The 13,221-nt window shown below is 33.4% G+C and overlaps 1 protein-coding gene across 3 annotated transcripts; it reads left to right on the top strand.

Annotated features, from left to right (window-relative positions):
• The first annotated feature begins 6,521 nt into the window (after positions 1-6,521).
• Positions 6,522-12,589, top strand: LOC131157486 (class V chitinase-like). Of its 3 annotated transcripts, none has more exons than XM_058111679.1 (8): positions 6,547-6,683; positions 7,456-8,751; positions 10,251-10,376; positions 10,496-10,677; positions 11,223-11,433; positions 11,602-11,839; positions 11,921-12,071; positions 12,159-12,589. In XM_058111679.1, the coding sequence occupies exons 2-8, from the start codon at positions 7,662-7,664 to the stop codon at positions 12,465-12,467; spliced, it is 2,307 nt and encodes a 768-aa protein (XP_057967662.1). In that variant the 5' UTR covers positions 6,547-6,683; positions 7,456-7,661; the 3' UTR covers positions 12,468-12,589. The 3 variants fall into 3 exon arrangements, with proteins under 3 accessions (XP_057967664.1, XP_057967662.1, XP_057967663.1); XM_058111680.1 differs by having other exon boundaries at positions 6,564-6,683; positions 6,768-8,751; XM_058111681.1 differs by lacking the exon at positions 12,159-12,589 and having other exon boundaries at positions 6,522-6,683; positions 11,602-11,828; positions 11,921-12,000.
• Positions 12,590-13,221: the final 632 nt, after the last annotated feature.

Here is a 13,221-nt window from a genome sequence, read left to right as displayed (position 1 = left end):
AATTTCTCATGGGTCAAAATGTGGCATTTTTCTTTTTGTGTTTTTTAAATCCCAAAAAATTTGTCTAAATGGGTTCATTAATGGGTAGGCATCCAGTTTTTGTTTATATCCGATTGGATTTGGGTCAGTTAATTCAGCGGGATGTTTTTGTTTTTTGGTAGTTTGAATTTTGGACCGGGAATTTGAAATTGACTTGAAGAAATTTTAATACAATTTTATATAACATCTTATCTAGACTCAAAATTTATGTTTCTCCAAACATGGGATTAGGGCAATAATATAGGTTTTGCCTTTTGGATTTGAATCAAGTCGACATATTTGGGTTAAACATGGTGGGGATTCCAAATTATAGGATCAGGGTAATGATGTAGGTTTCTTATTCGACGAAAAACATATTTTTTTAAATTCTTGTGACGAAAAGTATTAGGTAGGAACAAATTTTATTTTTTTCTATTATGATCTGTTTGGAAGCATGCACTTCGGATCTTGAATTTGTACTTGAATGCATTTGGACAAATTTCAATATAATTTTATATTATATCTTATCCGAATTGCAATACAATTTAATAGACTTTATCTTGACAAATAACAAGCTTACATTTATATATAGTATATATAAAATGGTGTTTAAAAAATAGAAATAAATCTATAATAGTGAAAAATATTCTCTTATAATCTACTTATATCTTGAAAAATTTAATTTGTAAATATTTTTTTATAAAATAGAAAAAAAATCATATAGAAAAATTAAATAAAAAAGGAATGTCGCAAATTAATATTTGCAATACACATTCCACATACTATAAACAAAATTACTAATATTTTCTAACATTAAGTTTCCTAATATATTTTATATTTTTTTATATGATATGTATATTTAAATAAATTATTCAAAATATAAGTAAATTATAGGAGAAATTTTCTTTCATGCCATCTTCATTTTCTTATTTTCTAACATATTTAAACCCACACAAGGGTAATTTTGTCATTTTAAAGTTCAACTCACAACATCACTAATATATTGCCTCATTCGCAAAATAATTATTTCTTGAAATAAAATGAAAAATCATGGAATTTTTTATAATGTGAGTAATAATTATTTATTATAGATTTTTTATCATTTCATTCAACATTTAATATATAAAAACATTTGCATTTTGAAATTTGGAAATAGTTTGTTGACTCTATGAGTCAAATCCTGTTTTGATAATGACAAATCACTTGGTATTTGACCTTTGTATTGAAATTGTGAACATGAATATTATTTAGCATGCACGAAAGGTGAGGAAGTCATGGAAACCATGAGGATTAAAGCATATATAACCTCACACAATCCAAGGAACTAAAAGAGTAGAAGAATGAAGATGTAAGTGTCAAGTTCAAGATCGTCATGAGAATGGATATTTAGAATTGATTGTATTTGCATATTTGATATGATATAACTAGAAGCTCAAAATATACCTTAGACGGACCTAAGGATACATGCATCTCATGAAAATCTTATTTATAAATGTCCTAACTTAAAAAGAATTTTAGAGGCCAATATTTAGAGGCCTCGTTGACGAACCACATGGCCTCGTCGACGAACACATTAAGGGACCTAGGCGACGAATGACATGTTCTCGTCGACAAAAATTTACCGAGAGCTTTAAAAGTTCAGACAGGCTCTCATCGGCGAAATTCAGGTTTACGTCGACGAACGAGTGTTGAACACTCGTCAATGAAGGAGTCCTCTCGTCGACGAATGTCAAGCACATAACTAAAGGTTCAACGAGAATACAGACAGATTAATGTTTAATCTCCATGATCCAATGGCCAGAAATTAATCTGATGGCGAGAACACTTATAAACAGAAGCCCTAAACCCTAGAGCCTCACTTTTTGATTGATCTTGAGAGCGTTAAGCGAAAATACACTTCTTGCCTGCACTCTAACTTATGAACATCAAGTTTTGGGCATTCTCATTCTAGATCTTCAAGATTCAAGAACATTCAATCATATCTTATTGCAACATATCATTCATCTTGGGGTTTGAGGTTTGGTAAAGTTATTTTAAAACCTTAAATCTTATTTTGTTTTCCCATACTAATTAGATTTTATGTATATTTCTCGGGAAAAAAAATAATAATCTAAATATTTTTATTGACTGATTGAATATGCATACTTGAGAAAATTTTGTTTAAACTAAAATCTTTGTTTTCTTAAACGCTATACATGAAGTAACAATTTATGGATTTTAGATTAAGTTATGACACAGTTCCTATAAGATGCGACAATACGAGTGTAATAAACATCTCAAAGAATCCTATATCACATTTACGAACTAAACACATAGAAATTAGACATCATTTTCTTCGTGAATATATGCAAAAAAGAGATATGACACTTGACTTTGTATGCACAAATGAACAATGGGCAGACATATTCACGAAACCACTTACGGATGATAGGTTTATCCAAATTAGACATGAATTAGGCTTGATGCATAGTCGAGAAGTTGCCTAGAATTATATTAGATTACATAACTCAGGGGGAGTAACATCAATTAATATTTACAATTGGTTAGAATTTTCAAATTTGGCTCATTTGTTCATATTTGGTATTAAAACTAAAGAATGGTTATTGCATGTTAAATTTTTATGGATACATGCTCACATAAATTTTGGACTTGAATGGACTGATTTGCTTATCCATATCTATGAAAAATTGAAATGCAGTGTATGTTAACGTTGAAATTTGATTAAACAACACGGATACACCTTAAAAAGGGGGAGAGTTTTCTTGTTTCTTAATAACAGGAGAGTAGTAAGGTGAGTGACATAGGGAGATATATATTTATGTTAAAAGATGTGATGAAGTTATGTTAGAACGATATTGTTATATCTACACATCTTTTTTGTTTATGTAAAAAGGGGGAGAAGAATATAAGTTTATAGCAAAAACAGTTTGCAAAAGTTTTTGAATGTAAGGGAAGAAAAGTACATGAGTACATGAGTTATACGTGCAAAACTATTGCCTATTTTACATTGTGTATGAGCATATTTCATATTACTGAATTTTATATTGTGCATTATTTGAGGGGGAGTCTTGTTAGGCGTAAGCCATTTTCTATTTTTGCTCGTGTATTTATCATCATCAAAAAGGGAGAGATTGTTGATTCTATGAGTCCAATCATATTTTGATAGTGACAAATCACTTGGTATTTGACCTGTGCATTGAGATTGTGAATATGAACATTATATAGCATGCACGGAAGGTGAGGAAGTCATGAAAGCCATGAGAATTAAAGCATATACAACCTGGCATAATCCATGGAACTATAAGAGTAGAAGAATGAAGATGCAAGCGTCAAGTTTAAAATCGTCATGGGAATGGGTACTTAGAATTAATTATATTTGCATATTTTATATGATATAACTAGAAGCTCAAAATATACCTTAGACTAACCTTAAGACACATGCATCTCATGAAAATCTTATTTATAAATGTCTTAACTTAAAAAGAATTTTATAGGCAAATTTTTAGAGGTCTCATCAACAAAACCCATGGCCTCGTTGACGAACGCATTAAGGGACCTAGGCGACGAACGCCCTGTTCTATTGGGAATTAAAACCAAATTTCGAAACCTGTGAGAAACAAAATAAAGAAAGAACACACGCCAAAGAAAAATGAATCACACGCACAAGACAGTATTTTACGTGGTTCGGTAATTTTTCCTACATCCATAGAGTTGCAGGGATTTCACTATTATCAGGGAGAAATATTACAGAGAGTGCAGCGGTACAATACTCTCCCTTTCGCTCTCTCCCGAAGTTTAATCACAAACCCTAATCACCCAAAAGCAATCCTTTTATATGTTACGCATAGGGTTCCGTTCCGAATGGACCCAAACAAAATTTCCCGAGGGCAAGCTGCAGTGCTCATGGACTAAGCATTAGGATAGAAATTTCTCATTAACTAAAGGTTGGGTCATCATCAAAATTTAACATAACTAGGCTCCACAAAAACCCAACATGTTCTCATCGACGAAAATTTACCGAGAGCTCTAAAAGTTCAGACAGGCTCTCGTCGATGAAATTCAAGTTCACATCGATGAAGAAGTGTTGAACACTCGTCGACAAAGGAGTCCTCTCATCGACGAATGTTGGGCATAGAACTGAAGGTTCATCGAGAATACGGACAGATTAATGTTTAATCTCCATGATCCAGCGCCCATAAATTAATCTAATGGTGAGAACACTTATAAACAGAAGCCCTAAACCCTAGAGCCTCACTTTTTGATTGATCTTGAGAGCGTTAAGTGAAAATACACTTCTTGCCTGCACTCCAACTTATGCACATCAAGTTTTGGGCATTCTCATTCTAGATCTTCAAGATTCAAGAGCATTCAATCATATCTTATTGCAACATATCATTCATCTTGAGGTTTGAGGTTTGGCAAAATTATTTTAAAATTTTAAATCTTATTTTTGTTTCCCATACTCATTAGATTTTATATATATTTCTTGGGAACAAAAATAATAATCTAAATATTTTTATTCACTGATTGAATATGCATACTTGAGAAAATTTTGTTTAAACTAAAATCTTTGAGATATTTTTGAATATATTTTTGTTCAAAGATTTACTACTACAATAACTATTTGATTGCAAACTTTGAGTGTTTAAATATATATATATATATATATATATATATATATATATATTTAATTGTGAGAAATATTGTTTTCAAAAATATTGCTTAAATCTTTACAATATTTCAAGTCATATTTTTATTTAAAGATTTAATCTTACAAATTACTTGATTAGAACCTAGATTTGAGTGTTATTAAAGTTTATTTTTACAATGATCGTATCTTGAATTCTTGCATCAAGTGGATTGTTTTAAAACCCAAAAATCTTCAAAGCGTTTATTTATAAGAAATTATTTTTTCGAAGATATTAACTTGAAGGTAAATTTTGTGAAACATATCATTCATATAATGATTACATCGTTACATACATACTGAGTTTCAAGTTTTATCATATGAATATGTGTTAGGATTTATCTATTGCACTCACTAACTTGGTTAGAAGTAATATTGAGTTTTGCAAATTGTAATTCTATATTATAATCACGGTTCAGGCTGTGAACCGGATTTGAGGAGAAAATTGTATCTCTTGTAAGTAGTGGAATAGGAGGAAGTTGTACCTCTTATAAGCAGCAGATTGTAAGGGAAGCTCTGTCCCGATTAAAGGAGCAGAGATTTAGTAGAATCTTTGAGTGGGATGTTCAAAGTGAGGACGTATGCAGAGTTGGCTGAACCTCGTAAAATCGTGTTTGTATCTCTGTTACCCTTAACACCTTTTAATTTCCGCATTGTATTTAAATTACTTGTGCATTGTGTATGTGTTGAACACTTGTTACATCTGTGAGTAATTGGATAAAAGTGTATGCTTGACAAAGACACATATTAGATTTATTAATTGTGAAACATTAACCTCATTGTTAGGTAACTTGAAAATTTGTAATTCAAAGTTTTTCAAAATTAGATCTTAAAGGTCATAATCTTTAAAAATACCCAATTCACCCCCCCCCTTTGGGTTAACACCGTAATTCACATAGTTATTGCTTACATATTCTTTATTGTTTGCAAATTATACTCTATTAATTGATAAAATTAGATGTAGTAGAAATTTAAGTTAAAAATATGGAAAAAATTTGTAGAATTCATGGATTTAAAAAAAAAGAAAAACAATAAAATAAAATATATGGAACATAATTTTAGTTATGTTAGGGAGAATATTAGGAAAAAAATTTAAATTTAGTACTTAATAAAACTAATTAAAATAATAGATTTTCACATATTAATTCTATTGTATAAGTATGTTGAAGGAAAATTTTTAAAAGTATATTTAATACATATATTTAATTTGGGTTGGGAAAAATACTAAAACTGAAAAAAATGCTACAAGCATGTTGAATGGCTATAGTTATGCAATGTCTGTGAAATTAAAAGCTACATTTTATAGGATGACTATAGATATGTATTGTTATACATATCAAAATTTAAGAAGACTAAGATAAAATATGTTCTAAGTAAATGAAAATGGTGTAATTCGAAGAACATTTTTAGTAAATAAAAATGGAATTAATTGAATTGAATGGAATCGGAATTATCACTTGATTTCATGGAATTTTTTATTTAAAATTTTCATTTCATATAATTATGTAATCCAAAAACGATGTAAAAGATAAATTATGAAATTGACCCATTTGTAATAAGTTAAATTCAAAATTTTAATTTATTTTTTAGAAATAAAATTTAAAATAATATTATATTTTATTCAAATTTGTATAAATTTAAATTCAAGATTTGAAATTAAAATCTCAACTCACAAACTTTCTTGGTTCAGCTGTCAGCTGGTCTAATTGTTAAAAATCAAAGCCGTTAGCCCTCACTGTCGATCATAATTCAACTACAAACTGTACCGGGTCCCAGCATGACCCAGGACTTCAGCAAGAAAGCAATTGATTAGAGCAATGCCGCTTACAAATCTCCATCTTACGATGGGCTCCAAAGCACACCTTCTTGGCTCCTCCAACAGCCAAGTCGATTCTTCGGCTACTTCAACAGAGCAGCAACAAGAAAGTGGAAAGCAAATTTTTCTTCCATTTTCACATGCACCAAACAGCACTATTCGGTAAATGCATTGCACCCCTTTTTCATTTTCTCAAAGCATGAATCGTTCATAAGCTTTTGCTTACATACCCATTTCTTTCTACAGTGTTAATCGATATCTGCAGGCAGGTCCACTTAATGAATGTCCTGTTTTGGGTTTTCGCATATGAGTATTTTGATTTGCTGCTTGTAACTTGCAAAAATGTTGGCGGGAGATCGCTGATACATATATATGTATATTCAAAAAGCAATTCGTTTCTTCATCCTACACAGGCAGTGCACGATTCTCGTTTCTGTTTTGATGATGTCGCATGCTTTTGTGCAGTTGGTTGTACTGTTTGGAAAATGGTGAAGTCTTTAGTTTTGAGTTCCTTGGTAGCAAACTATACTGTGATACTGCGCGCGCCTCTGTTTTAAGAAAGGGTTTTGCTGGGGTTTGTCTTCAGCTCTCCAATTTGTGACATGGAGCTTCTTTTCCCACTGCATATGATGTGAATCGTATGATGTTCATTCTTTAAGTCGGTGGTTATTTGATTGTTTCCATTGCCATATATAGGCAGGTTCCTTGCAGGATTCGGCTACCTTCTGTTGTGTTTAAGCTTTACACTTTAATTTTTGGGTTTTTGCTGGTTTTGGGGATCGTGGTTCAGGATGTTGTTGCTAGAATTATTTGGGTATCTTGATTTTTGGGTATTTGATGGTTTTGAGGATCTTGGTTCGTGATTTTGTTGCTGTAATTATTTGGGTATCTTGATTTTTGGTTTTAAGCGTTGAGTTCTTGCCTCTGGTTGCAGGTTGTTGGTTTTGAGGAGTGCTCTAGTGCCATTACTACAGCTAGATTGATGAATTTGGTTTGGCATGGATTTTGTTTGTGCGATCTTTTTGGTTTCTTGGTGCTTTGCATATAGTTGGCCCGCTTGCAGGAGTAATTGTCCCGTTTTGCTTATCAGAAGAGTTTGAGCCAACATTTGCTGCTCTCTAAGCATACCTTAGTTTCTTCATGGCATTTAGAGTTATCACCCTTCTCCTTTTCTTTCTTTGTTTGGAGCTACAACACTTTCAAAATGCACAAGCCTGGATTAAATCTGGTTCTTGGTATTCTGGTTACGGATCACTGGTGTCCGACATAGATTCATCTCTCTTTACTCACCTCTTTTGTTGCTATGCCTATGTTGGTTTCAACACTTTCACCCGCCAGATCTCCATCTTATCCTCCAATAATAATTACTTCTCCACCTTCACTGAAGTTGTTAAGCCGAAGAATCCATCAATCACAACGCTGCTATCCATCTGGGTTGGAGATACTAACTCTTCTTTGCCCTTTTCTTCAGTGACCAGCCACCCTTCCCTCAGAAAGGCTTTCATTGAGTCTTCCATTAAAACAGCAAGGCTTTATGGGTTTCATGGACTAGACATTTCCGGGTTTGCGCCAAACAAAGCCTCCAACATGACCAATTTGGAACACTTCCTCAACGAGTGGCGATCCGCTGTTAAATCTGAATCAGCAAACTCAGGCAAGTCACAACTGCTCTTGACAATGGGAGTTTACTACCTCCCATCTTATAATTCCATAACCTATCCAGTGAAGTCCATGCAGAGGAACTTGGATTGGGTAATTGTTTCATCATTTCACTATCATGGCCCTTGGAATAGTTTTACGGCCCCTCCTGCTGCTTTATATGACCCTTACAACTACACTTGCACTGATTTTGGTATAAAGGAATGGATTAGAAGAGGATTATCAGCAAACAAGCTGGTCCTGGGTTTGGCTTACTATGGATATGCATGGACACCTCTAAATCCTGAGGATAGTGATATTAGTGCACCTGCATCTGGAGTTCCAGCCATTACAGCAAATGGATTCGTCAGCTATAAAGAAATCAAGCAGTTCATTGAAAGCCACAAAGCTACTTCAGTGTACAATTCTACATATGTGGTAAATTACTGCAGAAGTGGATCAATTTGGATTGCTTTTGATGGGGTAGAGTCCATCAAAACCAAGGTTTTGTATGCAGGAGAAAAGGGGCTACTTGGTTACAATGCTTGGGAGGTCTCTCTTGATTACAATTCGGTGCTTTCAAAGGCTTCTGGTTGGTAATATATAGTTAACTTATATTTTATTTTTCCTTTTTGATTTTCTATTCCCTCTTTAACCACTGAATTCATGATTCAATACTCCATCATGACGTTAAAAAATGGAGAGGAAACCTTTTTTTTTTTTCCCTCTCTGTAACAAATGGTATCCACCTTTTAGAACCTGATAATCCACAGAGCAAACGGGCCTTCCCTTAGTTCCCACTATCCTCCCAATCCCTTTTTCTTATTTCCTACATTAATTATTTTTCCTGGTTTCAGAGAGTTATTGGACAGGACATTGTTTGTTACTCAACTTTCCTATAATATCATTGTAAATTAATTTACCCACTTTTTTAACACAATTTGCACTTTATTTTTGTTTCCTTTAATATGACCCTATTTGCTCTAAACAACATCTTGCTTTGATATATTTATTTTTATAGGTACTGCAACACTTCTAGTTATATTCAGTGGCTAAATTTTTTTCCAGGAATGTGTTTGTCGCCTTGAGCTTTTATAGCAATTTTTACAGCTCCTCTAATACCTAATCCAACTTCTCATAACTACATTCTAAAACTATAATCGAAGCCTTAAAGCAGGGACTTCCAAGTATAAAAAACTGAACAGTATCTAGAATATTTTGAATGGCTAAACCCCCATTTAGAATGTCTCGAAAAAAAAGTACCTTTTTCAGAAAAGTACTTTCTATAAGTACATGTGGCAATAAGTATAAAAACTGAAAACTATCTAGAATCCTTTGAATGGCTAAGTCCCCATTTGGAATGTCTTAAAAATAAGTACTTTTTCAATTTTAGATTTTTGTTTAACTGTGAGCTTGCAGCTCCATTGCAGCCTAAGTTATGCCCTGTGCACTGAGCAGACCTTTTATTTATATTAAACACTAGAGACACAAGACAGTCGGTCATTGTCCCCACCTTCTCAACCCCAAAAACTAGCTCAAGGGGTGAGGTTGTTGGGTGGTCTAGGGCATTCTCAACCCTAAAAACTAGCTCAAGAGATGAGACTTTCCCTCACACTTAATAACTTACCACCAGCCCCTTTCACAACCGATGTGGGATAATCCAACAATCTCCCTCTCACACATCAGGATCTCTATCGGCAAGGTAATCATCGGAGTCTCTCCCGGCACGGCATACAAATCTTGGTTGTGCAAATCTTGTGCACATGCAATCTGTTCCAAACAAGCACAAAAGCAGCCTTCTTCTTTCTTTTTCTTTTCTTTTTTTCCTTTGGGCTGTCAGCCTGTTAGTTTCCCCACTTTCTTGTATTGACTCTACAAACCTCAAATGTTTAGTTGTGCAAAATCAATCATTTCATTCATGTCCTTGAAAATCCTGCAAATGCTCAAACTTCTGTAATATGCTACTCCACAGAGGACATCCTGTTTTTGTTCCGTTTGAATGTTAAAATTGAAGAGAAACTGGGAAAAAAAAAAGAGATAAAAATAATAATACTTGAAGTGTGTTTGACACATTTTATGTTATTTTCACAGCTAGTGAAGAAGATAAAGATCTAACTAAGAAGCTACATTGGTTAATTATTTTGCTACCAATTGCTACAGTTACTCTTCTTCTCAGCTTTATAATATGGTGCACACAAATGGCGAAACGATCAAAAGGTAGCTTTCCCCGATTCTCCAGTCTAACTTCCAGAACAACATTCATTAAATTTAGAGAATTCACAATTTGAAACTATAACAAAGAAGCAATTAATGCTTCTTACTTGTTTTTATTGCAGGGATAAAGTGTAGACTGGAGAAATTCCCATCAAGACCACGAATTAATAAATTGACCTGCAAAAAGCTTGACAACAATGATTCCAATCTGCAAGCATTCTCTTTTGTTGACATTGGGACTGCTACAAATTACTTTTCAAGTGAAAATAAGCTTGGCGAGGGTGGATTTGGGCCTGTTTACAAGGTAACATCTGGTATCTATCCACATACTCGTGGATCAAATTATATTGTTGAAGTGGTGAGTTTTGTGATATAATCCATGCTATTTTAATCTCCATCATTACTGAATGAGTAGTGATGTTTGAACTTCAGTCACATCACAGTGACACACCTGACTTTCAAGCCATAGGTTTCCAAAACTCAATACAATTCTTGTGTGATTTGTACATAACTCGGTACAATTTTTTCTTTCTGTGTTTTATTGAAATGCACACAAATTCAAATCCAAAGTTTGAACTCTAAACTCCCAAACAGTAGGTCAGTGTTTTGTTTTTGAAGAAATTCTTTATTAGAAGATTTTTTTTTGAGAGAGAGATTCTAAAGACAAATAAGTACAATTTCTAACTGAGATTATATATGATCATAAGAGTGATAAGAGTTCACCGCTTTCAATTTCTATATCAGAAGGGGAATAATCTAAATCGGAAGCTGTACCAAAAAGACCAATTAGCCAATATTATATCCTTGGTTTACCTCTAAAAATTCTAACTATGAGTGTGATTCCTTTAGGGCATATTACCTGGGGGACAAGAAATAGCAGTGAAAAGGCTTTCACAAACTTCTAAACAAGGACTCAAGGAGTTTGAAAATGAGGTTACACTTACTGCAAAACTACAACATATAAACCTAGTAAGACTTCTGGGATTTTGCTCCGAAAGAGAAGAAAAGGTGCTGATTTACGAGTACATGCCAAACAAAAGCTTGGATTTCTACATCTTTGGTTTGCAATCTCTTACACCATTATTTAAAAAAAATTTTAGTGATATCTGGTGCTTTATGGGCCTCTTAAGGGGTGGTGGCATGGCAAGCAATTGCAAACAAACACCACCATAGGCTGACTCCATGCTCCCAAAATATGAAATAACTATTTGTTCGTAATGGGGTGCAGATCAAGATAAGCGGTTGCTACTAGACTGGAAAAAGCGTGTTCACATCATTGAAGGGGTTACTCAAGGGCTCCTATATCTCCAAGAATACTCCAGATTGACAATACTTCACAGAGATTTGAAAGCTAGCAACATTTTACTGGACAGTGAGATGAAGCCTAAGATATCGGACTTTGGTCTAGCTAGAATTTTTGAAAAGGACGAAAGCGAAACAAACACAAACCATATTGTGGGAACATAGTAAACTTCCCCTCAAAGACATTGCACCCAAAAGTTTTCTTGTTAGTGCACTTGGTAACCTTTTTAATTTATGTTATGCAGTGGATATGTTCCTCCTGAATGTGTGAAGAATGGTGCTTACTCTGTGAAATCCGATGTGTATAGCTTTGGAGTTTTGCTCTTACAAATCATTGGCGGCAAAAAGAATACCTGTACATATGGCATCCGTGAAAATCTAAACCTAATGGAACATGTAAGTTACTTTGACAAGCATTTGATAACATCATGTGATTGAAAATTCCAATTGATGAACAGTAGGACACCCATGTTACTATTCCAGGCATATGAGCAGTGGAAAGATGGTAGAGGCATGGAGTTTATGGATCCCTCTTTGGAAGATGCTTCTTCACCATGCAAACTGTTGAGATGCTTGTGTGTTGCTCTACTATGTGTCCAGGAAGAGCCAGAGGATAGACCATCCATGTTAGAAGTTTATTCAATGCTTAAAAATGAATTTGCAGCTATTGCCACTCCAAGAAGGCCTGCTTTTTCAATAAATATGAATGAAGGTAGTGTGAAAAGATCTGAATTGCAGCATGAAATTGTTTCGGTGAACGATGCCACATTTTCTGAATTAGTTGCCAGATGACACTGCTGGTGTTGCTGAGGCATAGTTTATCAAACAATCTGGTTGAGTTCTTGCTGTTTTGGATGTTGTGTTTTACACTCCATGAAATGAAAGTAGTCATTGATATTTCTCTGTTCAACAAATGTTGATGCCTATATGCCATTGAATGAATTAGAATGATCAACAACTTTTGGTCATTTATTCTCCATTTGAATTAGGGATTTTGGTAAGAAAAGAAAAATGAGAAGCAAACTCATTTTCTATTGTATTTTTCTTTCTATATCAAATACTACTAGAAGTAAAAATTTGTTCTAATAGAATTAAAAATTAAGAAAAATTAAACATTGGTGGTGTATAAAATCAAATTTGTGTTCATTGATTTGATATTTTTATTCATTTTTTTTTTCACTTTCCTCGGTAACCAAACATGAGAAATTAGATTGTTTTATGTTTTTCTTTCCTTTCCTGCCCTAGTTTTGTTTAGATTTAGCAAATGTACCATCATTGTTCTTCAATTGCGATAAATGCAAGGAAAAGAAAAATAATATAGTTTAAAAATTTCCTAAAATAAATTGGTAGTGCATTGTCATAATGAAGTTCGTCGATGAAAGTAAGGATCATCAAAGTTATTTAAAAGAATTTTTCTATATTAATTACAACTATGAAAACATATTCAAAAATACAATAAATATTAAATATAGGTAGCAATATGATAGTGGGGCACAAAACAACTATTTTTAAACGTGGCATGGATTTATTTAGTGCCTTGGCTGTC

The sequence above is a fragment of the Malania oleifera genome, chromosome 6 (assembly GCF_029873635.1).
Source record: "Malania oleifera isolate guangnan ecotype guangnan chromosome 6, ASM2987363v1, whole genome shotgun sequence".
Lineage (NCBI taxonomy): Eukaryota > Viridiplantae > Streptophyta > Magnoliopsida > Santalales > Ximeniaceae > Malania > Malania oleifera.
Note: the sequence above shows the minus strand (reverse complement) of the source record. Positions and strands in the feature narration are given on the sequence as shown.

Excerpts from the sequence above, each read along its gene's own strand:
- LOC131157486 (XM_058111679.1), top strand. The coding sequence starts at position 7,662 with ATGGCATTTAGAGTTATCACCCTTCTCCTTTTCTTTCTTTGTTTGGAG. Across the intron at positions 11,434-11,601 it reads CTTGGATTTCTACATCTTTG|ATCAAGATAAGCGGTTGCTA; the intron begins GTTTGCAATCTC and ends AATGGGGTGCAG. Across the intron at positions 12,072-12,158 it reads ATCTAAACCTAATGGAACAT|GCATATGAGCAGTGGAAAGA; the intron begins GTAAGTTACTTT and ends TTACTATTCCAG.